The following is a 27,273-nucleotide window of genomic DNA, read 5'->3' as shown; positions in this document are numbered from 1 at the left end:
GAGAAGGCAAGGGAATGATAGCCGGAAGGAGGGCATGGCAAACGATAACAAACTTAGCATCTCCAGGAACAGAGAGCAAGGAAAATACGGGCAAAACACAGGACAAACGGCCGAAGCGGAGGTGGACGTGAGACGACAACGGCAGCGAAATCCATCCAGGAGAAGCAAGTGACAACACCAACACCAGATCCATTTGTATATTGCGTTGGTAATTGTTTCTTCGGCACCCAAATGTATATGTACCTCCCCAGTTCCCACCACACCCCACAAACAGGTGCCTACTTATGTGTTAAAAATAATATTGCCAATTGTACAGAGTTGCTGCTGTTGAGCGAGTGCATAATACCCTACCAGTTATTTTATTTATTTTCTTTTTTTCTGTGTGCTCTTCTCTTCGATATATATATACATATTTCATTCTGTGTACATAACGGTAAGTATACTTTGTTCAAAAACCCAGTAAAAATCATTTATAAAAAAAAACGTGGGTGGTCATTCTTAAATCCAATGGGGAATTTATGAAAAACCTTCTGACCCAGAAAGTGGGGCGAATGAGCAACTCTCTACCTCCAAGAGAATTAGGGTGTATAACCGATGCATTTATTGGGAAGCTAGGAAGCGAATGAGGGAAAAATTAAAGAAGGTTATAGTGATATGAATAGATAAAGTAAATGAGAGTGGAAAGGGTCCTGTGATGCATACACACCAAATTAGAGTAGTTAAGCCAAAATGCCTCTTTCTGTGCTGTAAATTCCAGATAATTCTAGATCTTATAGAGTAGCGGATATGCAGATATTTAGAACAGGGTTGTCGTGGTGGGTGATTTTATCTTTCCCTATATTGACTGGGATACACTTACTGCTGGAGGTGTGGATGGAGCAGAATTTGTAATCAGCGTCCAGGAGGGTTTCTTTCAAATGTCAGTTGATTAGAATTCAGGACCGGCATGTACCTGTGAGAACGAAAGATAAGGGTGGCAAGTGTAGGGAACCCTGGATAACGAGGGATATTATGAATCTTGTCAAAAAGAAAAAGGAAGCATTCGTAAGGTCTAAAAGGCTTAAGACAGATGACGCCCTTGAAGAATATAAAGCAAGTAGGAAGGAACTTAAGGTAGGAGTTAGGAAGGCTAAAAGAGGTCATGAAATGTCATTGGCAAACAGGATTAAGGAAAATCCCAAGGCGTTTTATACATATGTAAAGAGCAAGAGGGTATTGGAGGGAATCTTTGTATGGAACCAGAGGAAATGGGAGGGATACTAAATGAATACTTTGCCTCGGTATTCACCAAAGAGAAGGGCTTGGTGGATGAGGGATATAGGGTAGAGTGTGTAGATATTCTGAGTCATGTTGATATTAATAAAGAGGCGGTGTTGGGCATCTTAAAAAGCATTAAAGTAAATAAGTCCCCAGGGCCTGATGGGATCTAGCCCAGAACACTGCAGGAGGCAAGGGATGAAATTGCTGGGGCCTTGACAGTGATCTTTGTACCCTCATTGGCTACATGTGAAGTTCCAGAGGACTGGAAAGTAGCCAATGTTCTTCCATTGTTTAAGAAAGGCAGCAGGGATAATCCAGGAAATTATAGGCCAGTGAGCCTTACATCAGTGGTAGAGAAACTATTGGAAAAAATTCTTAGAGATAGGATTTACTCACATTTGGAAACAAATGGACGTATTAGTGATGGACAGCATGGTTTTGTATCGGGGAGGTCGTGCCTCACTAATTTGATCGAGTTTTTCGAGGAAGTGACAAAGGTGATAGATGAGGGAGAGGCAGTAGATGTTATATACATGGACTTCAGTAAGGCCTTTGACAAGGTACCTCATGGTAGACTGGTACAAAAGGTGAAGTCACATGGGATTAGAGGAGAGCTTGCACGTTGGATACAGAACTGGTTTGGGCACAGAAGTCAGAGGACGGCAGTGGAAGGGTGCTTTTCTGAATGGAAGGCTGTGACTAGCGGCGTTCCACAGGGATCAGTTGTGGGGCCTTTGTTGTTGGTGGTGTATATAAATGATATGTACGAAAATGTAGCTGGTCTGATTAGTAAGTTCGCAGATGTCACAAAAATTGGTGGAGTTGTGAATAGTGAAGAGGATTGTCAGAGGATACAGCAGGATATAAACTGGTTGGAGTCTTGGGCGGAGAAATGGCAGATGGAGTTTAATCCGGACAAGTGTGAGGTAATGTATTTTGGAAGGTCCAATGCATGTAGGAATTACACAATAAATGGTAGAACTCTTGCGAGTACTGACAGGCAGAGAGATCTGGGCATGCATGTCCACCGATCACTGAAAGTGGCAACACATGTGGATAAGGTGGTCAAGAAGGTATACAGCATGCTGGCCTTCATCGGTCGGGCATTGCATATAAATATTGGCAAGTCATGTTGCAGCTGTACAGGACCTTAGTTAGGCCTCATTTGGAATATTGTGTACAATTCTGATCGCCACACTACCAGAAGGATGTGGATGCTTTGGAGAGGGTACAGAAGCAGTTTACTAGGATGTTGCCTGTTATGGAGGGCATTAGCTATGAGGAGAGGTTAGATAAACTCGATTTGTTCTCACTGGAACGATGGAGGTTGAGAGGCGACCTGATAGAGGTCGACAAGATTATGAGTGGCATGGACAAAGTGGATAGTCAGATCTTGCCGAGGGTAGGAGCGAACATAGGTTTAAAGTGCGTGGGGAAAAGTTTAGAACAGTTTAGAACAGTTTAGAAGAAAGGAAGGTGCAAAAGGAGGTCAGAGAGAGGGTGGGCAGGGTGTATAGTTGGAGGAGATTGCAGAGGTGTGTTTGAGAGTGGGCCTGGAGAGATTGACAGTAACAATGAGGATATTAAATGAAGGCATTGAAAGCGAGAGAGAACCATTGTCATTTCACGAAGATGGGTTGAGTCTGGGGCAATTTGCAAGCCGTCGCATTTTGGGGGCAACCAGCAAGGAGGTTAATTACGTGTTTTTGGCTGGAGGTGACAAAGGCCTAAATCTGTGCAAAATTGCATTTCCTCAGTAAGCGTTTGCCTACCTTCGCAGTGATGCAGTCCGTTGCCTGTGAAGCCTGCATTGCAGTAACATCCGCGTTTCCCGCCTATCACTGTGCAGGTAGCGTTCACGTTGCACTTGTTGCCATTGCAGTTTTTGCTACTGTCAGTGGTGGAGCTGTGCGAGAGAGAGCAGAGATCCAGCAGACTGGACAGCCACACTGGAATATAAAAGGTGAAAATTAATTGGACAAGGACACAAAACACAGCATCTAAAGGTCAAACTCAGTGGCTCTCTATATAGCACAATAGAGTACCTCAATTAATTCTTGAAGCATAGTCGATGTCGCAAAATTTACATTTCGGAGATCTCACTTGAGGATCCACTAGAATTCTGTTTACTACTCATGCAGCTCATTAGGAGGCCATTTGGCCCATTCTGGCACTTCCTGCTCTCTCTTCAGAGCCCAATGATCTATTTTCCTGTTCAAGAATATTTCAAATTCCTTTTTGAAAGTTTGTGTTGAGTTGGAGTCTAGGGGCAGCACGGTAGCATGATGGTTAGCATAAATGCTTCACAGCTCCAGGGTCCCAGGTTCGGTTCCCAGCTGGGTCACTGTCTGTGTGGAGTCTGCACGTCCTCCCCCTGTGTGCGTGGGTTTCCTCCGGGTGCTCCGGTTTCCTCCCACAGTCCAAAGATGTGCGGGTTAGGTGGATTGGCCATGCTAAATTGCCCGTAGTGTCCTAATAAAAGTAAGGTTAAGGGGGGGGGTTGTTGGGTTATGGGTATGGGGTGGATACGTGGGTTTGAGTGGGGTGATCATGGCTCGGCACAACATTGAGGGTCGAAGGGCCTGTTCTGTGCTGTACTGTTCTATGTTCTATGTTCTATGCTTTTGGGTTTTGTTATGGGCCAGGGTTTAGAGAACCCCAACGTGTATCATGGAGTTCACCTGACCCACAACTTTTAATAGATTGTGGTATGGGGAGCACAATGCCCACTCTCCAGCTGTGGTACAGCAGAAATGGAAAAATATTTTTTTAAAGCAAAACAATGTTTATTCTATGAACTCAAGTTAACCTTTTTAAGACATACAGTGAACATCTTAGCAGCCATCAATTCAAATACAACTCCCAAAGAATACAACACTAGGTAATCCTTAAGCTGTCCTTTTAACATCCATAAGACTTAAAAAAAGAACTTTCAACAGAAGCACATCAGGTTAAAGTCACTACTGAGAGCAGTTATTAGTTCTAAATCATCAAAGGATCGATTTACAGTTTTTAGATTACAGAGAGAGAGAGATTCATACACCTTCTGGCTGGGACTGCAGCTATCCAGCTCTGAAAACGAAACTAAAACACACCCTGCAGCAAACAGCCTAAAACAAAAGCAAAAAGATGACAGACAGCCCAGCTCCAGCCACACTCTGACATCACTGATAAAAACCCATTTCTCAAAGATACTCTCACATGATAGATTAGTCTGGTGGACCTTCATTGCACTCCCTCCATGCCTACATATCCTTCCTTAGGTGAGAAGACCAAAGCTGCACACAATACCCCAAGTGTGGTCTCACCACAGATCTCTCCAAATGCAGGGAGACCTCCTTACTGCCCTAATCCAATCCCCTTTCAACACACTCTAAGAAACCATTCGCCTTCCTAATTGTTTGTTGAACTTGCACGTTATCTTTCAATCACTGATGAACAAACGGGCAGCATGGTGGCACAGTGGTTAGCACTGCTGCCTCACGGCACCAAGGAACCATGTTTGATCCCGGCCCCAGGTCACTGTCCATGTGGAGTTTGCACATTCTCCCCGTCTGCACGTGGGTCTCACCCCCACAAACCCAAAAGATGTGCAGGTTAGGTGAATTGGCCTCGTTAAAGTGCCCTTTAATTGGAAGAAAAAATGAATGCTTTCAAAATTCAGTGATCCAGTTCAAATTTCCTCATTATGATACCCAACTTGTACAAAAGCCTTTCCATCAAGGTAGGGAAAATGCTGATATCAAAGCCATAACTATGGGGCGGCATGGTGGCACAGTGATTAGCACCCACAGCCCCAGGGACCAAGGTTCAATTCCGGCCTCGGGTGGCCATCTTTGTGGAGTTTGCACTTTCTCCTCGTGCCTGCGTGGGTTTCCTCCGGGTGCTCCGTTTTCCTCCCCCAGTCCAAAGATGTGCACGTTAGGTGGATTGGCCATGATAAATTGCCTCTTAGTGACCAAAAGATTAGGTGGGGTTACTGGGTTACAGGGATAGGGTGGAGTCGTGGCCTTATGTAGGGTGCTCTTTCCAACGGTTGGTGCAGACTCGATGGGTCGAATGGCATCCTTCTGCATGTAGATTCTATGAATCTAAGAACATCCAGGTCACAGCAACACTTCTCATTCTCGCTTCATTTCAGAAATACTTTACATTCCTGTTTTCCTACCAAAGTGGATAACTTTATGTGTCCATGTTCCGGTTCAATTCCCGTACCAGCCTCCCCGATCAGGCGCCGGAATGTGGCGACGAGGGGCTTTTCACAGTAACGTCTTTGAAGCCTACTCGTTACAATAAGCGATTTTCATTTCATTTAATTCTTGCTTACACATTTAGCCTGTTGAGCTGCCATTCAAACCTCCTGCATCCCACATTCCCATCAAGTGTCATCAGCACACTTGGAAATATCCCAACAGCTAGATCATTTCCCCAGGTTGTGAACAGCTGGAGTCCACGTCTACCGACCTGAGAATTATCAGTTTATCCCGACTTTTTTTCTGTCCATTATGCAATCCTTAATCTATGTCAGTATATCACCCCCAATCCCACATGCTCTAATTTTGCTTAACTCACCTCTTGGGCGGGATTCTCCGACCCCCCGCCGGGTCGGAGAATCGCTTGGGGCCGGCGTCAATCCCACCCCCGCCGTGTCCCGAATTCTCCGCCCCTGAGATTCGGCGGGGGCGGGAATCGCACCGCACCGGTCGGCGGGCCCCCCGTGGCGATTCTCCGGCCCATGACGGGCCAAAGTCCAGCCGCTGACAGGCCTCTCCCGCCACCGTGGATTTAACCACCTCCCTGACCGGCGGCATTGGCGGCGCGGGTGGACTCCGGGGTCCTGGGGGAGGCGCGGGTCGATCTGACCCCGAGGGGTGCCCCCACGGTGGCCTGGCCCGCGATCGGGGCCCACCGATTGGCGGGCGGGCCTGTGCCGTGGGGGCACTCTTTTTCTTACGCCTTCGCCATGGTCTTCACGCACCTTTGGGGCGGCCCGACGCCAGAGTGGTTCATGCCCCCCGCCCCGCCGGATAGGGGAGAATCCCGGCCCTTGCGTGGCACCTTATCCAAAGCCTTCTAAAAACCCCAGTACACATCCACTGGCTCTCCCTTATCTGTCCTGCCAATAACATCTTCAAAAAAACTCCAACAGGTTTGTCAAACAGGATTTCCCTTTCATAAATCCATGTCGATTCTGCCCAATCCTATCATTATTTTCTAAATTGTCTGATTATCCTTCAGAATGGATTGTAGCATTTTCTCTACGACTGGTACCAGGCTGACAGCCCTCTTGTTCCCTCTGTTTTCTCTCCTCCGTTCTCGAATAGTGGGGTGACATTTGTTACCTTTCAGTCTGCAGGCACCATTCCAGAATTGATAGAATTATGGAAGATGATCACCAAAGCATCCATTGCCATTCTAGCCACCTATTTTGACACTCTGGGGTGTAAATCATCAGATCCAGTGGGATTTGTTAACCTATCCTGCATATCTTTGGACTGTGGGAGGAAACTGTAGCACCCGGAGGAAACCCACGCAGACGCAGAGAGAACGTGCAGACTCCGCACAGAGAATGACCCAAACCGGGAATTGAACCTGGGACCCTGGAGCTGTGAAGCAGCAGTGCTAACCACTGTGCCACCGTGCTGCCAGATTCTGTCAGAATCCCGATATTGGGCCACAATATTGATCAGCCGGACCGCTACTGAGGTCTGGTGGAGGGCCCCCTCCACCCTATATTGGAAATCGTGCCCCCCTCCTGCTGTCAAGTAGGGACTTCCTCCCCTCATAGTGGGAATGATGGGAAACCCGCCCCTCTGGGTCTCTGTCAGGCAGTTCTGTTGGGGGGCTCTAATGGGGATCTGTGCTGTGGGGGCTGGAGGGGTCATGGGGGGGGGTGTTCAGACAAACTTCATGCTTGCGTGCCGTGGGCGGGGGGGGGGGGGGGCGGAATGGATGACCTATTATTCCCATGGTAGGGATGGCAGGATTTGCATTGTGGGCAGAGGGGGACCTTCTGATGGACTTTGGGGGCTGGGGCACCTCAGTTATGCACTGACCCCCTTGACTCACCTCGGGATCCATCACGTCAGGGCCCCATCAGGGTGGAATTTTCCCAAAGTTGCCCAGAGTGTTGGATCGGGTGAGAAACGGGTGTGTGAAGCTCGCCAGATTCCCGGCTGACTTTTCACTCCTGAATAAACAGCACTCTGTTCAATCTCAGAGTGCTGACGAGGACCACACAGCTAGCTGGAGGGGAGGGGCTTAAATACGCCATCAAAGCCAGGAATCTGAGATCGGGACGTGCTTTCCCAATCTCAAAGTTAAATTTACGGTCCTCCCATCATGGAAATTGGGACCCCTACCCCACAGACATCAGGACACCCTAACAGACAAAGGGAACAATCCCCAACCTGCACATGTAGATGGGCTACCCCCAGCAATGGAGGAGGATAACCCCCCATCCAAACCCCTCTGAATATGCCCCTTTGCAGTTCCCCTGGCAGTATCCCCAGCAGACCTGATTCTATAACATAGTGACATATAATGAAAGGGCTTAATGCCGTAGCATCCAACCATGATGCCTTCTCCCCAGCAGCAGCAGGACAAATCACTACTAGAGTTCCCCAGGCTGGCAGGGGGTAATACCCAGCCATGTCCATCAACCCTTGGGTCCTAGGGCACCTCCACATCCCTGGCCTGGTTATTTAGGCTGTTTCTTGCTTTTGGAAATCAGTAGTGATTCACGCTGGTGTGTTGCAACCTCACCGGGTGGGACCAGGATTGCATCAAGCCCTTTAATTATATGTTAAAGAATCATAATATATGGATTCAGGTTCGCGCCCTTTTAGGGCATGAACCTAGCCGCGTCATTATCTGGTGCTGGGGCGTGCGGGTGAGGAAGATCTCAACTGAGATCTCATCGGCGCAAATCCCATTTTTGGGCGCTCGCGATATTCAGCAGCCATTACAGGATTTGTACCCACGGCTAATGGGGCCTCCATATTGCAGCCTGTGTATAATTCCATCGTATAACAGTCACTCTCCCTTAAAGACTCCTTCACAACAAGATTCTTCATTCGCCTTTTCGCATTGCACAATATTAGATCTAAAGTAGCCCGTTCTCCATTTGATCCCTCACGATACTCTTCCAGGAAAACTGTCACATTTACATTGAAGGAATGAGTCCTCCTCAGCATTGTTGCGAATTAGATTCAACCAGTCTCCTTGTATATTGACATTGCTTATGATTACTGCCACTTTGCTACCTTTAATTTCCTGATTTAGACTGTGACCTACGTTACCACGACTATTTGTTGACGTATAAACAACTCCAACCAAAGTTTGCCGCCCCTTTGCTGTTTCTTAGTTCCACCCAAACTGATTCTACTTCTTGATCTGGCGCAGGATCTTGTCTCACTTAAACTGCTGATCTCATCCTTTATTAACAGTGTAACACCAACTCCTTTTCCTTTTTGCCTGTCCTTCCTAAATGCCGCATACTTTGAACTTCGAGTTCCCAGCCTTAGTCACCGTGCAGTCACGTCTGGGTAATGGCAATGAGATCATACTTATTTTCTTCTATTGGGGCCGTCAATTGATCTACATTGTTGCAAATGCTGCGTGAATTCAGTCAGCGTGCCTTTAATTCTATCTTATTATTTTAACAACCCCCAGCCGTAGCTACGGTGCACACTCTGTCCCTTCCTGTCACATTCTGATCACCATTTCCCTTATTGCTACCCTGCTCTCTCTCTCTCTAACTCTCACTATTTATTTTAAAGTCCGAGTTAAACGACTTGCTGGAAAACTAGTTCCAGCAATGCTGGGGTGAAGACCGTATCAGCACCACAGTTCCCCCTTGCCCCTCTACTGCGGCCAGTGCCCGAGAAATCGAAGCCCATTTCTCCCACACCAAACTTTGAGCCACGCATTTAACTCTCGAATCTTATTTACTCTGCGCCAATTTTCTCGTGGCTCAGGTAATACTCTGGAGATTATTAGATATGAGGTTCTGCTTTTTAATTTAGCACTGAGCTGCTGACGCACTATCAGAACTTCCTCCTGGAAGCACCTTGGTGGAGTAGGAGCTCCCCCACCCACTGCAAATTCCTCCCCAGCCCAGAGCAGACAGCCTGAACCCTGGCACCATGAAGGCAACAGAACCACCTGGGCTCGCTCCCGGCTGCAGAGAACTGTGTTTGTACCCCTCATCATACTGTCCCTTACTACGACTATGTTCCTGTTAGCCCCCGCTGCTTGAATCCTTCCTGCAGAGTGCTGTCAGGGTCGGTTTGCAGTTTGTCCTCTCAGCCATACAGATTGAACAAAACTCAAACCTGTTGGACAGTTGCAAGGCCAGAGGCTCCAGCTACCATCCACCGCTCCACGGGTGGCACAGTGGTTAGCACTGCTGCCTCACAGCGGCAGGAACCCGCGTTCAATTCTGGCCTTGGGTCACTGTCTGTGTGGAGTCTGCACATCCTCCCCGTGTCTGCGTGGGTTTCCTCCGGGTGCTCCGGTTTCCTCACAAAGTCCAAAGGTGTGCAGGTTAGGTGGATTGGCCATACCAAATTGCCATTCAGTGTCCAAAGATTAGGTGGGGTTCCGGGAATAGGTTGGGGGAGTGGGCTTTGGCAGGATGCACTTTCAAAGGATCAGCGCAGACTCGAAGGCCTCCTTGTACATTGTAGGGCTTCGATGATTCTTCATCCCTTCACCTGCCTGACTTGCTGTCACAACCTCTATTCTTTACCACTGACCAATACATGTATTTATCCAGTTTCGCCTCAAATGTATCTTTGCTATTTGTCATATCAACATGGCAGCAAGACACACATGTGATCAGTGTTTGGGTAAACAGGTCAACACTGAATTCCCCAGTGTATTTATTTATGACTATTTCATGCTTTTCTGTCCCCTTATTCTGGGCTCCTGGCAAGTAGAAGCTTTTACCCTATCAATCCACTTCACGCTCGAAAGACGAGAGAGAAGAGGCCCAGCATGTTCAGCCTTTTCAGATAGTTAAAACCTCTCATCTCGTATAGGTTTTGTAAATTTCATTTACACCCTTATCAATGCCACCATATTTATTTTGTAACTTTGAGACAGGAACCATGCGTCGTACCCTAGTTGCGGTCAAACCAATGGTCTGAGCGGAGAGTTATCTGATGACCTTGTCAACATCTTACTCTTTAACACCATCAGAGAAAAAACCAGATCAACTATTTTTTTAATGTTTTGAGTGGTTCTGGCCATCCGTTGACCTGTTGCCTGAAGGCCAGGTTGCTGATGCAGAATTGCTATGTTTGACTACATAAAGCAGTCATTGGGCTCCAATAACAATTCACGCATGAACCACACGCAGGCATGCAAAAGAGCACAATGAGGCGCCAATGAGATTAGTGCATTTTCTGATTCCTCCATTTCGCAAGCTATGGGCAACTCATTCATTATCTGTACCCACAAACTTCAAAATAAGTCAAAGGATTGTAAAATGAATGGGGTACGTACGTGGCAGACAATCAAACCTCTCGGTTTCCCCCTAAAACAGGTTAGGCGAGCCCCATACTGCCAACAGAGGCGGTGGCACAATCAGGATGCTGATTTTGCAATCTCCTGCCAGCTACGGGCTCAGTTGGTAGCGCCCACACCTCTGGGTCACAGGATTCTGGGTTCAAGTCCCCCTCTAGCACGAAAGGCTAGACTGAAACTTATATACAGAGGGAGAGTTGCACTGTAAGAGATGCTGTTGTTCTGCTGAGATATTAAGATAAGATGCCATCTTCCCTCTTCTATGGCACTATTTTGGAAGGCCCAGCAGTCCTTCACATCAACCTGGTCAATATTTATCCTTCAATTACCATCAAAAGACAGACGATCTGGTCACTATCACCGTGATGTTTGTGTGAGCTTGCAGTGGGCACAGATTGACTACACCAAAAGCAATTAATTGGCTGGAAAGCACTTTGAAAGTCCCAGTCGCCTTTAATAGTGCTATAGAAATTCAGGTCTATTTTTCTTTGAGCACAGGAGCACTGGTGCACCCCAAGGACTTCATTCAGCATTAACTTGACCAAACGATCCAACTTAGAGACTTTGATCAACTATTATGCCCTTGTCCAGTTGAGGTATCTGCATTGAGACCATTTCAGAACTTGCCCAGTCCTCAGCGTTCAAATGAGTGGCTGGTTTAGCACAGGGTTAAATCGCTGACTTTTAAAGCAGACCAAGCAGGCCAGCAGCACGGTTCAATTCCCGTACCAGCCTCCCTGAACAGGCGCCGGAATGTGGCGACTAGGGGCTTTTCACGGTAACATCATTTGAAGCCTACTTGTGACAATAAGCGATTTTCATTTCATTTCATTTTGGGGCATGTTTAGCTCACTGGGCTAATCGCTGGCTTTGAAGGCAGACCAAGGAAAGCTAGCAGCACGGTTCGATTCCCGTAACAGCCTCCCCGAACAGGCGCCGGAATGTGGCGACTAGGGGCTTTTCACAGTAACTTCATTGAAGCCTACTCGTGACAATAAGCGATTTTCATTTCATTTCCTTTTTTTTCCCCATTCGTCATCATGTTCCTGGCTGTGAATTGGAGTGCCCAGCCCAATGTTCGCAATAGTCATCCTGGAGAGAGGATCAAAACCACTGAGACAAATAAAACCCCGGCAACGAGGAAGACAGATGTACTTTGAAATCACGGAGAACGCCCAGTGTGCAGGAACAGAAATGTTTTCGAAAAACAGGAAGAAGTTCTAAACTAGCCAACACCTCCGCCATAGACCAAACCCTCTTGTTCATGACACCCTTCACTCCCATTGCTTTCCAGAAATATTTGGAATTGTTTGTTGAATACCGTCTGCCTCAATGTCCTTCCTTGCCAACTCAATCCAAAATTCTGCCAGTCTTTTAGGGAAACGATTTTGTCCGTCTTCACTTTGGCTGAGATATCTCTTTTTTAGTTTAATTCCTTTGGGATTTAAACCCTTTGGGATGTTCAACAACTTGTCTGGATCATTTTCTTTCCAAAACCTAAAGGTTTCAATTCGACACCTAAATCTCCTTTTGACCCAAAGGATTTCCCTCGTTATCGTGTGTATGTAATCGAGATGCGTATGGAATAAAGTAGCTGCAATTTTACAGTGCCATTCATGTCCTTTGGATGCATTTTCCAGCTAATTAAATACTTTTTGAAACATCGTCACTGTTCAAATGCAAGAATCGTAGCGGAGCCAATTTGCGCATAGTCATGTCCCACAAACTGCAATACTCACCAGATAATATATACTGTTGGCTGAAGAATAAATATCGGTCAGGGCAGTGGGAAGAACACTCCTGTTCTCCAAAACAGTATGGTGGAATCTTTCACATCCACCTGAGAGGGCAAATGAGCCTTGCTTTATCTTTGTTTAAACAAATGGGTTAATCCTCACATTTAAATAGAGGAAGAGCCTATTTCTGTTTGTTTTCAAGTCAGCCAATCTTTCCGTGACTCCGTTGAGGAGGTGGAGCTTGCCATGTGTCAGAAATTCACGTTACGAAAGTCACGATAGAACTGCTGGAATGTATACCTTCCATGGGATTGTTCCTGAGTTCTTACCCTGTTCTTTGGTGGATGACTGACCTCCGGAGAGGGCATTTCTCCAGGAGTAGCACCATTCTGCTGCCCATATTATGGTGTGGGATTGCCAGGAATGATGTACAAATTCAACTCTGTGAACTTCGCATTTAGTAGTCCACAGGACTGAGCAGTGGCATAATGGTTGCTGGTGTGTACTCAATCAGCTGTGCAGCTCCAAGTTGCATGGTAAGCCTAATGAAATGCAATGATGGAGGCTATTTATCACACAGTGGTTGGACTGGGGTCCGTATCCCTGGGCGAGCTGAATGTCAGTCCAAATGTCCCACGTTCCACATCACACAGACCAATGAGATAACAGCCCATAAGCAGAAAGAATGGAGCATCTCATCTTATCCCAACACATTTCATATCGAGTGAATTGCTTTTTGAAGTGGAATCACTGTTACCATGTAGGAACCCAATTTACGCACAGCAAGCTCCCACAAACAGCAATGAGATAAACGATCAAATAATACGTTTATTAGTGTTGCTGAAGAAAGCGTTGTCCTGTCATAACTTTTCGCTCCTGAGGACAGATGCAAGAATGGAGAATTTCCAAGGAGAACAGCAATTTATATTGGGGCAGCATGGTAGCACAGTGGTTAGCATAATTGCTTCACAGCTCCAGGGTCCCAGGTTCGATTCCGGCTTGGGTCACTGTCTGTGCGTAGTCTGCACATCCTCCCCATGTCTGCGTGGGTTTCCTCCAGGTGCTCCGGTTTCCTCCCACAGTCCAAAGATGTGCAGGTTAGGTGGATTGGCCATGATAAATTGCCCTTAGTGTCCAAAATTGCCCTTAGTGTTGGGTGGGGTTACTGGGTTATGGGGATAGGGTGGAGGTGTTGACCTTGGGTAGGGTGCTCTTTCCAAGAGCCGGTGCAGACTCGATGGGCCGAATGGCCTCCTTCTGCACTGTAAATTCTATGATCTATGATATCGCATGGGAAAAAAGGTGCTGATTTTGTGAAGGTCAACTTGATTGGCTAAGGCATTGCCATTCAGAAGGCAACCAAGGATATCTCCCTTGCTTGTATTTAATGGAAAGAAATTCCTGGAAGTCTTCCGTTTGCCTGTGGAGGACATCTCCAGGGCCAAATGAAATATATCCCAGGCTGTTGAGTGAGGCAAAGGAGGAAATAACAGCGGCGCAGGCAATAATTTTTGAATCCTCTCCGGCCACAGGAGAAGTGCTGGAGGAGAGCCAATGTGGCACCATTGTTCATGAATGGAGGAAGGGATAAACCAGGAAAGAACAACCAGGCAGTGTCACCTCACTGGTGGGGAAACTATTGGAAGCAATTCTGACAGACAGAATCAATCTGCATTTGGAGAGGCAGGGATTAATCAAGAACAGTCAGCATGGTTTTGTTAAGGGGAAGTCATGTCTGACCAACTTGATGAATTTTTTGAAGAGGTGACCCAGTGTGCAGATGAAGGAAATTAATTTGACGTAGTCTGCTTGGACATCAGCAAGTCTTTCTTAAAAATAAATTCAGAGTACCCAATTCATTTTTTCCCATTAAGGGGCAATTTAGTGTGTTCAATCCACCTATCTTGCACATTTTTGGGTTGTGGGGGTGAAACCCATGCAAACACGAGGAGAATGTGCAAACAGACAATGACCCAGAGCCGGGATCGAACCTGGGACCTCGGCGCTGTGAGACTGCAGTGCTAACCACTGCGCCACCGTGCTGCCCTTTCAGCAAGTCTTTTGATAAGGTCCCACACGAGAGACTAATAGCGAAAGTAAGAGCCCGTGGGATCCAAGGAAATTCAGCAAATTGGATCCACAATTGGCTGAGTGGCAGGAAGCGGACAATGATGGTCGAGGGGTGTTTTTCTGACTGGAAGCCTGTGTCCAATGGGGTTCCGCAGGGATCAGTGTTGGGGCCCTTGCTGTTTGTGGTTTATATGAATAATTTAGACATGAATGTTGGAGGGTGTATCTGTATGTTTGAGGATGATGCAAAAATTGGTAAATAGTGAGGCGGATAGCCTTCGATTACATGAGGATATGGATGGGCTGATCAGGTGGGCTGATCAATGGCAAATAAAATTCAATCTGGATAAGTGTGAGATGATGCACTTGGGCAGGACAAACAAGACAAGGGACTACATGATAAACAGCAGGATCCTAGGAAGCACCGAGGATCAGAGTGATCTTGGTGTGCATGTACACTGGTCCACAAAGTAGCAGAACAGGTGGACAGAGTGGTTAAGAAAGCATATGGTATACTTGTCTTTATTAGCCGAGGCTTGGGGTTTAAGGTTATGCTGGAACTGTACAAAACATTGATTTGGCCACAGCGAGAGTCTCGTGTGTAGTTCTGGAATCCACATTGTGGGCGCGATCTGCTAACTACGTCACGACCCAATGGGAGCTCAACGTTGGCCAGTAGATCCCGGGTGAAGCTTCCCGCGGTCTTCCCAACAGCCACGACGCCTCGCAAAATCTACCCAAGTCCCACGAGGCGTTGGGATCAGGAACCGGGCCACAATGGGCAGGATGAAACCGCGCTCGCGTAAGTAGGCCTTAAACCTACTTCAGGCTTACTTACCCGGGTGACCATTGAGCTCTCAGCCGGGCGCCGACAGTATTGATCCACACAAACATGGATCAGGTGGAATGGCATCCGGGAGGTCTCCCAGGCCTTCGGAGGCCCCTGGGTGGTCAGGTGGTCAGGGATGGGGGCAGAGTGACCCCCTGGCCCTCCACCTAGAAAGCGGGCACATTGGCACTGCCAAGCTGGCAGGAGCACTGTCAGAGCACCAGAGTGGCAGTGCAATGTTCCCAGGCACCAGGGTGGCACTGCCTCCATGGAAGGAGGCTGGAGGGTATGAAGCATGGTGGGGGGCGGGGGGGGGGGGGGGTGCAGGGCCTGTAAGAAGGAGTCTCTGGGAGGTTAGGCGGTGATGGAAAGGGGGGCATGAACGGGGTGTGGAGGGGCCTGAAGAGGGAGGGTCCCCAGGGACCACATAGAGGGCTGTCCTGACTTGGGGATGTGTGGAATAGTATCCATGTGTGTTGGAGGATGACAGTGCCCATGGATGGGGCAAGCTCACTAGATCGGGGCACCCTTTCAAAATGGCGGCCGGAACTCTGTGTTCAGCTCCCCAAAGCTAAAAAAAATGTGAAATATGGCCTAAAGCAGTGAGAAACTCCCCAGGGCCCAAAAGTGACTAAGTGTCATTGAATAGTGGTGGAGAGCTCCCCGGCAGAGCCGATAGATTCCGCTGGCAGGCCGCCTCCCTGCAGAAAAACACACGGTGGGGCGGTCGGTAAATCCTGCCCTTAGAAACTTTTCCGTTAAATTGCGCCTTTTAGAAGGGATGTGATTGCACTGCAGAGGGTGCAGAGGAGATGTACCAGGATATTTCGGATAGCACGGTGGCACAGTGGTTAGCACTGCTGCCTCACAGCGCCAGGGACCCGGGTTCAACACTAGGCTTGGGTGTCTGTGCGGAGTCTGCACGTTCTCCCCGTGTCTGCGTGGGTTTCCTGCGGGTGCTCAGGTTTCCTCCCACATTCCAAAGATGGTTCGGTGGGTTGGCCATGATAAAATTGCCCCTTAGGCTAGATGGGGTTATGGGGATAGGGTGGAGTGTGAGTCTGGGTAGGGTCCTTTTTCTGAGGTGCAAACTCGATGGGCTGAATGGCCTCCTTCTGCACTGCAGAGATTCTATGATTGCCCTAGGTGGGGGAGTTTTAGTTGTGACGTACGATTGGATAGACTTGGATTGTTTTTGTTGGAGCAGAGGTGACTGGAAAGGGTGGGGGGTGAACATGATTGAGATGTATAAAATTATGAGGGGCACCGATAGAGTAGGCAGGAAGAACATTTTCCCCGTGATGGAGGGATTAATAACCAGGGGCATAGATTTAAGGTTAGGGGCAGGAGGTTTATAGGAGATGGGAGGAAAACCCTTTCTACCCAGAGGGTGGTGATGGTCTGGAATGCATTGCCTGGGAGGGTGGGAGAGGTGGGTTGCCTCACATTCTTTAAAAAGTACCTGGATGAGCACTTGGCCCTTCATAACATTCAAGGCTATGGGCCAAGCTCTGGTCAATGGGATTAGGTCGGCAGGTCAGCTGTTTTTTCACGTGTCGGTACAGACTCGATGGGCCGAAGTGCCTTTTCTGCACTGTGTGATCCTGTGATTCTCATGGAAGCGGGACTCAGAGGGGAGAGGGGGGAGGTTTTCTTTAATCACTCTGTGCTGCTGGCATTGTAAACACGACGGGAGGATTTCCTGCAATTCTGTTTTCCAGCAAAACAGTAAAACCAAGCTTCCAGAATTGTGCTTCATGACCTTATCGAGAATGGTCCAATCATACGGCACGGGAGAGGGCCATTGTACTTGCAGCGGCCCTTTGAAAGAGTCAACCAATGTTCGCACTCCTGTTCTTGTTTCTCCTTTTTTCAATTATACACCTAATTCCACTTTGGAAGTTACTATTGAATCTGCTGCCACTGCCTTTTTAGGCTGTGCATTCTGATCATAACAATTGTCCCTCATGCCCCCTACGGTTCTTTGCCAATTGCCTTAAATCAGTTCTCTGTTTACCAGCATGCCTGCCAGAGGAAAGAAATTCCCTTAATTTACTTTATCAAAACTTCTCATCATTTTAAATCTATTAAACCTCTTATCAAATCTACCTTTAACCCGCTGTTCTCTAAAGAGAACAATCCCAGCAATTTACAACAGTAAATTTAGAAAGTCCTCCCACTGTTTACAATGCCCACACTTAGCGGCTAGCGAAGGTCTTTTGTCTGCGTGCTTGCCTTCCAGTTTTACACATCAGTGGAATATTATATGAGCTTCACATTGCGGCTTGCCATTTACTGGCAGATCAAACTCACATCGAAATCCGCTGCGACAATAAATTACTGCCCTTCAGACAGTTCCAGTGACATTTTCCATCAGTTAGCCGCAGACACCCAGCACTCAATGAAACAGCGGCAAAGTTTTCAGAAACACCAGCGACGACAGACGCATCTATGTGTGTTTGAATAGCACATTTAACGTCGGTGGTTCACAGGGGTTTATAGCAAACAAAATCTGACTTCAGGAAATATCAGAACAGGTGGCCCAAAACGCGGTCAAAGAGGTGGATTTTAAGAAATGGCTTAAAGGAGAAGAAAGAGGTTGAGTGAGAGGTGGAGATATTTCGGGATGGAATTCCTACGGTGGCACAGTGGTTGCCACTGCTGCCTCACAGCGCCAGGGACCCGGGTTCGATTCCGACCTTGGGTGACTGTGTGGGGTTTTGCACCTTCTCCCTGTGTCTGTGTGGATTTCCTCCGGGTGCTCCGGTTTCCTCCCACTGTCCAAGCACGTGCAGGTAGGGCGGATTGGCCACGCTCAAATTGCCCCTTAGTGTTTCCAAAAGGCGAGGTGGGCTTACGGGGATAGGGTGCAACGTCGGAGGGTCAGTGCAGACTCAATGGGCCGAATGGCCTTCCTCTGCGTTGTCGGGATTCCATGAACTTCCATGAGCTTTGGGGCTGGGGGAACTAAAAGCACTCCTGCGTTCAAAATATATCCATGTCTTTAACATTTATTCAGCATGAGATGCGCACTAAATAAAGATGTCTCCTCTTACGTTTACCTTTCCTCAATTTTTTTTTTTTTTTTTTATAAATTTAGAGTACCCAATTATTTTTTCCAATTAAGGGGCAATTTAGCGTACCCAATCCACCTAACCAGCACATCTTTGGGTTGTGGGGGTGAAACCCACGCAGACACAGGGAGAATGTGCAAACTCCTCACGGACAGTGACCCAGGGCCGGGATTCGAACCCGGGTCCTCAGCGCCGTAGCCTTTCCTCAATTTTTGCTCGCCTAAAAACAACAATTCACATTAAAGATAGTTGCCAGAACCCTTTGGTAAAGAAACGTTGCCCACTTACCACACAGGAAAATGAATTTCATGGGGCCTGAGGTCTTCAGCCTGCTTGCCGATCTACGCTGGGGTGTTCAGGCAATGCTCCCTCACTCTCAGGCAGCAAATTCCCCGACAAACTCCTTTCCTGTTCCTGACCTGAGAGGCTGAGATCATCACATCCTGCCCAGATTCCGCACTCCCCGGCAACCAGGATGGACTAAAGTACCTTCCATCCCCGCCCCCACTCTTCGCAGCCTAAGCCCACTCATAAAATGAGCAAATAGCATTGAAAAGAAATGAAAATACCATTCAAAAGGGATCAGGATGGTAAAACACTGTCAATGACAAAACATTTCAATGGCTGCAAATTGATCTCTGTGCTTTGAGCCGTCACACTTCAGGTGAGATTTATGTTCCAGTTTATTATAAGTGTTGACATATTCTGAGGGACTTCCTGTAAACACTTCAATGCTCCTGGGGTCTACAATTAAATAGCATCATTATTTTGGGGATCACCTGAAAATATTGAAACGTCTTGGGGAACCTTTGTTAATCCAGATACATCCATGGGGCCTCCAGGAAATATTGACACACTCCTGGTTTCCCTTATACATGTAAATACAAATCTCGGGGTACCTGGAAATGTTGGGCCAGGTCATCTGATGCCAACATTGGTGACTGTTGAGAAGTTGGTGCTGTTGTGCTTTAGGACCCATCGGAATTGTTGAGATGCATTGTGATTGCCCAGAAAATATAATCTTCTGATGGACTCATTTATGTTGCAAGGGCACGGCGAGAATGTCTCCAACATCTCAGGGTCGGGGATTTGGGTTAAATGCGCAATACTTGCCTCGATACTTACCCCAGTGTCGCCTCACTGTTTAATTTACAGTGTACGTCAGTGATTGACAGTGGAACTCAACCCATCAACCCCTCACGTACCTCCACACCCCCAAGCGCACATCTTAGCTGAACAGCCTACCTTCCAACATGGCTCTCCCCCCCCACACACCCCGACTCAACTGCCCCGCAACCCAACTACACCCTGATCTGCCTACACCTTTAACGTGACTACCTATCCTCTAACCTGATTCCTCCCCACGTCCTAAATACCCCACACCCTTCTCCGATCCAGCTCCCCAAGCTCCCAATCCGACTTACCACTCCCAAATCGACTCCCCATGCCCTGACCCAGAACCTCCCCAATGTGGCTATTCTCCCCACCAAAACCCACCTACCCACCCTCCCAACCAGACTATGCAGCTCCTGACCTGACTACCAGTGCTCAACCTAACCATCCGCACCTCTGAACACCCACCAACCCAGATTGTGAATGGTGGAAGGCCCAGCTTCATGAAGGCGTGGGGGGGGGGGGGGGGGGGGGGGGGGGTGGAATGGGGGTCCAACACATCAGCACAACTGACAAGGCTCAAGCATTTGCAACCACTTTGAGCCAGAAGTGCTTCAAGTATGCAAAAAAACTGATCTCAAGAGATGAGGTGAGAGTGACTGCCTTTGATACCAATGTCGTATTTGGAGCAACAAGATAACAGTCTTCAGCCAAATCGATTGACTCCATGTGAAGTCAAGAAATGGCTGAAGGCACTGGATACTGCAAAGGGCCCTGACAATATCCTGGCAATAGTACTGAATAATAATAATAAAAATCGCTTATTGTCACAAGTAGGCTTCAATGAAGCTTCTGTGAAAAGTCCCTAGTCGCCAGTAAGGGAATTGAATCTGCACTGCTGGCATTGTTCTGCATTACAAGCCAGCTGTTTAGCCCACTGTACTAAACCAACCCCAGAAGTCTTGTGTTCTGGTGCTTTCTGCTCTCCTAGCCAAGCTGTTCCAGGACATCTACAACACTAGCATCTACCTGTCAATGTGGAAAATTGCCCAAGTGTGTCCTGTACACAAACTGCAGGACAAATCCAACCCAGCCAATTACCGCCCTGTCAGTCTTATCTTGACCATCAGTAAAGTGATGGAAGGAGTCATCAACTGTGCTACCATGTGGCATTTACTCAGCAATAACCTGCTCAATGGCGCTCAGTTTGGGTTCCACCAGGGTCACTCAGCTCTTGACCTCATTACAGTCTTGCTTCAAGCATGCAAAAAAACTGATCACAAGAGGTGAGGTGAGAGTGACTGCCTTTGATATCGATGTCGTATTTGACTGAGTGTGGCATCAAGGAGCACTAGCTAAACCGGAGTCAATGGGAATCAGGGGGGAAACTTTTCGTTGGTTGGAATCATACCCGGCACAAAGGAAGATGGTTGTGGTGGTTGGAGGTCAATCATTTCAGTCCCAGGACATCACTTCAGGAGTTCCTCAGGGTAATTGTTGAAATCTACCCGTGGTTAAGTGTAGTCTCGTATACACTTAACTAAGCAGAAATTTGCACGACACGTCTCGGGTGCGAAATAAAATCTTTATTGAGTGTCTATTGATTATAATTGAGAGTTTGAAATCTTCTTGTAGTTACAAATCAAATGTTCTCAAGAAAGCCCCTGCCAGAAGAAGACTTTTAAGAGATAATTAAATTTAGTAGCTTACAAACGACTTGAACTCAAAATATAACAGCAGTAATGGTTTCTTTGCTCAAAGCAAACAGCTGTGCAGATTAAAAGTTAGAAATATGAAACAAAGACAGTAGACAGCTAGGCAAATAGTAAAGAGTGATTCTAGAATAGAAAATGGTCGCCTGAACTATTATTTTTAAGGAGTTTGTTATCAATCTAAGCCAATATATTTCTACCCCTGGAACATGCTGATTGGTTTGGGTGAGTTTTCAATACATTTGATTCGATGATTGGGTTGTGAGTCTTCAATGTGCAACATTATCTCGTTGAACTTTAATGTTAATATAAATGTTGCATGTGGAATTCTTCAATGTGTGTTGGAATGCAAACTCTGCTCTTATCATTGGATTGGTATGTGCTGACATCTGCAATTCCTTTCTTTTGAACAATGGAGAGCTCATATGAACTATAATGTAAATTTGGACCTCAGTAGAAATGTTATATTTGCTTCTCGCTCGACTGCAAAATGTTTCAAAGGCTGTGCTTTATTTTTGCAAGCTATGTTCTTTTGCAAACTGATGTTATGTTTCTTTATTTTTGCAGTGTCATGATGGAATCCATTTTGAAATTATTTTTCAACCGGGTTTTTATTTTTATAACAAAATGGTTAATTAATAATCCTTTTACCTATCAGAAATAGCGGGTTTCCTTCAGTAATGTCCTAGGCACAACCACCTTCAGCTGCTTCATCAATGACCTTGCTTCCATCATAAGGTCACAAATGGGCATGTTGGCTGTTGATTGCACAATGTTCAACCGTATTCATGACTCCTCAGATACTGAAGCAGTCCATGTCCAATTGTAGCAAGACCTGGACAATATCCAGGCTTGGGCTGACAAGAGGCAAGTTACATTCGCACTGTACAAGTGCCAACAAGAAGAGAGAATCAAGCCCTCTTCCTTGACGTTCAATGGCATTACTGTTGCTAAATCCCCCAGTATCAACATCCTGCGGATAACCGTTGACTGAAAACGAAACTGGACTAGCCACATCAACATTGTGGCTACAAGAGCTGTTCAGAGGCTCGGAGTCCTGTTGCATGTTCCCCTCCAAGCCACACAGCATCTCATTGAGACTTGTAAAATTTTGACAGGTCTGGGATCATGGGCAGGATTCTGCGATGATGCCGGAGCGTTTTACGATGGAGTCATCTGGTCATCTGGCCCCTAGGAACAGCGATCCTGCTCCAGACAGGGGGCCAGCATGGCACTGGAGCGCCTCACGCAGCTCGAGCTGCTGATACAGGCACCATCACGGCTGGCGCGCGCCACAAACGGCGCGTGTTCGCGCATGCCTTCTCCGCGCCGGCCCCCGGGCAACATGGCAGAGTTACGCCCGGCGTGGAGGAACATAGCTCCCCCAACCCCCCCCCCCCCCCCCCCCCAACCTGGATAAGCCGCTGATCAGTAGGCCCTGATCGCAGGCCTGTCCACCGTGATGGCCCACCCCGGAGTGGGATCCTCCCCCTCCCCACCAGGACGGCCCCTGAAGCATGAACAGCGAGGTCCCGGCGGGTAGGACCACACGCGAACGGCGCCCGCGGGATTTGGTTGAACTTGGCGGGTAGGCATTCGGCCCGTTAAGAGTGGTGAATCACTGGGGGTGGGGGGGGGCGTGTTGAGCGGCCCCCGACTGGCGCCGCACCAACCGCGCCGGCGCAATTTGCGCTGATTCTCCCGTCGTCGAGAATTGCCGGACTGGCGTTGGAGCGGCGTCACGTGATTATCGCCCCCCCCCCCGAGATTCTCCAACCTGGCACGGGGTCGGAGAATCCCGCCCCTCATTTCTCTGTCTGGCGAGTCTAGAACAAGGGGTCACAGTCTCAGCAGAGGGAGCAGGTAATTTAGGATTGAGATGAGTAAAGTTTCCTCAGCCCGGGGGTGGTGAAACTGTGGAATTCTCGACCTGGCTATGGAGGCCAAGTCACTGAAATGTTTAAAGAAAAAGTGGGACGAATTCTAGATGCTAATGGGGTCAAGGGGTATGGAGAGAGAACAGGAGCATGGCGTTGAGATTGAGAATCAGCCGTGATCACATTGAATGGTGGAGCAGGCTGAATGGGCCAAACATTCTCCTGCTCCTGTTTGCTATGGGCGCTATTCACAGTTAAAGACCAGTTTTGGGTGCATTTAGCGGGGGGTACCGCGACGGCCGCATTGGCAAAATCACGGCCTGTATTCAACAGCACTTAGTGCTAAAAATGAGCCCCCATGAGAATCCCCATGGTGTCCCCCAGGATCCTACGGGCACCGTCAGGCACGAGGAAGCGTTGGAGGTAAACCAGCGGTCTTCATTTATTCCGAATCACCCCCCTCCTGACACCACCACATCTCAGGGGCAGCGGGCAGAACAAGGTGCTGTGGCGGCACCGGTGGGACTGGTGAGTCGGCCGGTGTCACCCCGCTCCAGGCCCTCCAGAGGCTGCCAGCCAAGGGCATCAAAGGCCACAGGGCGCGAAAAGCAGGAGGCTCCCTCCACCTCTGCTGTGCATCCTGGAGACACACCTGGACATAACACTAGACCACGGAAGATCAAAAAGAGTGAGGAGCACTGAGTGGGCACTGTGGGGTCACTATCTGCAGCTAGGGGTCATGAAACTCTGTCACAGTAAAATGCTCACCATTAAAACATCTCACACCTCAAACATGTGAAGCCTCTGTCACGTTAATCTTCACAGCAGGCCTGCCCGTACATCCATCCCAGGCTGCCCTCTGCTCCACTGTGCCCCCCCCCCCCCAGGCACAGTGGTCCAGGATCAAAAGCCCCCGATGCAGACCCCGTTTAGAGGATGGGTGTGAGCGCGATGTCAGCAGAAAGACAGACGGACTTTGGCAGAGACTGAGGAGCACCAGAGCTTTCCCCACAGCGAGTTGATCATCACTCTCCCGCCTTGTGTAGTGGCCCGTTGACCGTGCCAACACAGGCCCATCGCCCTTGGAGAGGGGAACAGGTTGGCTGGGATAGGAGTGCTGTGATGGGGGGGGGGGGTGAAATGGGAATGGTGGGGAAGGTAATGGGGGAGGAGGGAAATGGGGGAGGGGGGAGGTATGGGGGAATTTGGGGGAAGGGGGGAATGGGAGGAAGGAGGAATGGGTGAAATGGTGGGGGGAAAGGATGGGAATGGGGAGGGAAATGGTGCGGGGAGTGAAGTCGGGGTGGGGGGTTGACTCGATGGACACAGCTTCTTCCTTGGAGAATCTGGAGGTGATGAGGGAATCCCTGGTCCTCCTGACATGTCAGACCCTTGCCGCCACCTGGCCTCTATTCTCTGGATCCTCCTTGGGCTCACCATCCAGCCTCTCCTTGTCTGCCTCTTCTCTTCCTCAGATGAAGCCGCATGTCCCTCCGTCTCCTCTTGCTCCTCCTCTTCCTCCTCCAGCATGTCGCCCCACTGATGTGCCAGATTGTGGAGGGCATGATAGACCACCGTGAAGCATGAGACCCTTTGAGGGATGTACTGCAGGGCACCGCCAGAGAGGTCAAGGCATCAAAACCGCACCTTGAGCATTCCGATGCACCTCACAACATAGAACTCATTATAATGGGTCTCCACCTCGGTCTCTGGCCTCCCCACTGGCATCATCAGCTATGACCTCAGTGGGTATCCCTAAATCCACATGAGCTAACGCATCATCCTGGATGGTGCTTGAAGACTCCGGGGATCTCCGAGTGCCCCAGAATGTAGCTGTCCTGCACACTCCCAGGGTAACGGGCACACACATGCATGATTCTGAGGCGGTGGTTAAACACGATCTGAACGTTCTGGGAGTGGAACCCCTTCCTATTGATGTAGGGCACTCCCTGGTGACCCTGTGCTCGCAGGGCGTCATGCGTGTCATCGATCACTCCCTGGACCAGGAGCACCTTGGCAATGGCAGGAAACCCTGCAGCCCAGGCTTCTTGGTGGGTCTGGTCCACCTCAAATGTGATAGAGTCTGATGCCCGGGCAGACAGAGCGTCCGTCACCTCCTGGATGCACCTGTGGGCTGATGACTGCGCGATGCCACACAGGTACCTGCTCTCTGCCGAGAATGGCCTTCTGGCTTAAACGTTTTGGCCTGCGAGGACCTTCATGGCCACCGGGAGCAGGTGTCTTCCTCCTCCACAGGGTGCCATGTCCGTGAAAATATAGCACAGATACCACACTGTCTCTCTCTGCTGGGACGCAGTCTGCCAACAGCTCATGACCAATGGCGCCTGTACACTTTGCCCCCCCTTCTGGGTCCCTCCTTCGTCTGGTGGGTGGCCGTGTCTTGAGGGTGTGTGGTGGTCCCCAAAACATGGGGTGCCACCTCCAGCCTGAGTTGGAGTTGTTGCCGTCTATGGTGTCTGCCCGCCTCGGCTGCCAGAAGCAGAGCGTGGGCAGCCTCCGTGGGATCGACATTAGCAACCATTGTTTTAACTGGGAGCAATTGGAGAAGGAGAGAGACTGTCAATCCTTCCCGGGACCCTCAAATCCCCCACGCTTACCCCACTCCCACCATGACCGTCCCACCTTCTCTCAGAGTGCCATCCGGCGAGCCAGTTGTGTAGGTTAGCCTTGCTCTGAACACCCCCAGCCACATTAGGAGTCCCTCGACCCCAGACCCCGGGTACATCAGCTGCCCTCGCTCATCCACACACTTACCCTCTGGCGGCGAGAGGATCTTCAGTGGTGAAGTCCTGCTCGTTAGTGTTTGATTGTTGGCAGCTACCTCAATTGTATTGACGCTCTGAGAATTCAGGCAAAGCTTGCTGGACATAAGCAGTGCGCTAACCATCCTCTGGGGCCTGGCACATGTGACTTCAAGGAGGCACCTGAGAATTCAGGAGAGTGAAGTGCTCTCAAAACTAACGAGGCAAATTCTTCATTTGAAATAGCCTTCAGCTGTGAAGGGAGAGGCTGCTCACAGTCAAAGGGAGTGAAATTGAATGTCAGGATTGAAGCCACAGCGGGGCTCTGTCCTGGAGGTTTTTGGTCAGACAGACAGGTCCCCAACCTCCCTTTACCCTCCAAAATCCTTTAACCTGTTGTCACGTTCAGGTCCCGGGAGAAGGGGGTGCAGATGATGCCAAACACCAGGCCTATGGGCTAGTGGAGGGAATTAGAAGGGGCTAGTTGAGGAGGTTTGGAGGGGGCATTGGGAAGAAGTCAGTTTCAGAGTTGAATTATTCTGTAAATGTACTGATTTTTTGTAGCCGCTTTCCGAAGATCAGTTGATTGCTCTGTGATTAATCCCCCTCAGAGAATCAGCATCGGGCCTCCAATTTCACTGTTGTTACAATCACCCTGCCTACTGCAGGCTGGTGTAATGAAAGAAAGGCAAACCATACATTTTTACAGCACTTTCATAACGGTCCAAATAACTTTAAAGTCAATTAAATACTTTTCAGTTGGAGTCGCTTGTGCTTGGCGGCGCGGTTAGCACTGTTGCTTCACAGCGCCAGGGTCCGAGGTTCGATTCCCGGCTTGGGTCATGTCTGTGTGGAGTCTGCACGTTCACCCTGTGTCTGTGGGGGTTACCTCCGGGTGCTCCGGTTTCCTCCCACAAGTCCCGACAGACGTGCTGTTGGGTGAATTGGACATCCTGAATTCTCCCTCAGTGTATCCGGACAGGCGCCAGAGTGTGACGACTAGACGATTTTCACAGTAACTTCATTGCAGTGTTAACATAAGCCTACTTGGGAGAATTATAAAAAAAAAGTAATGGAGGCAATGTGATCAAATGCTGGAGGAGGCTCGAGGGGCCAAATGGCCCATTCTTTCTTCTAATATGTGTCTTCCGACGTCATCCTGGGACGGAGAAGATAAACTGGATTCAATGGCCTTTGTCATCAATAATTATCTTGCGAATAAAGAGTGGGATTAGGCCTGGTATTCTGCTTATTGTGTTGTTAATGAAATATTACTGTGAGGGTCTTTGTGGGGTGAAATCATCAGGGT

At 48.6% G+C, this 27,273-nt stretch overlaps 1 protein-coding gene across 1 annotated transcript in view; it reads right to left on the bottom strand.

Moving 5' to 3' along the window:
* The window catches only part of adgrl4 (adhesion G protein-coupled receptor L4), a 133,631-nt gene extending 114,739 nt beyond the window's left edge, over positions 1–18,892 (bottom strand). Inside the window, exons 1-2 of the mRNA XM_038793722.1 lie at positions 18,789–18,892; positions 3,033–3,209 (exon numbers count right to left, since the gene is read on the bottom strand). Coding sequence (XP_038649650.1) covers positions 3,033–3,209; positions 18,789–18,810 — 199 coding nt within the window. The 5' untranslated portion in view covers positions 18,811–18,892. The remainder of the gene's footprint in view (positions 1–3,032; positions 3,210–18,788) is intronic.
* Positions 18,893–27,273: the final 8,381 nt, after the last annotated feature.

Source organism: Scyliorhinus canicula, chromosome 4 (genome assembly GCF_902713615.1).
Source record: "Scyliorhinus canicula chromosome 4, sScyCan1.1, whole genome shotgun sequence".
Lineage (NCBI taxonomy): Eukaryota > Metazoa > Chordata > Chondrichthyes > Carcharhiniformes > Scyliorhinidae > Scyliorhinus > Scyliorhinus canicula.
This window is presented reverse-complemented; position numbering and strand designations above follow the sequence as displayed.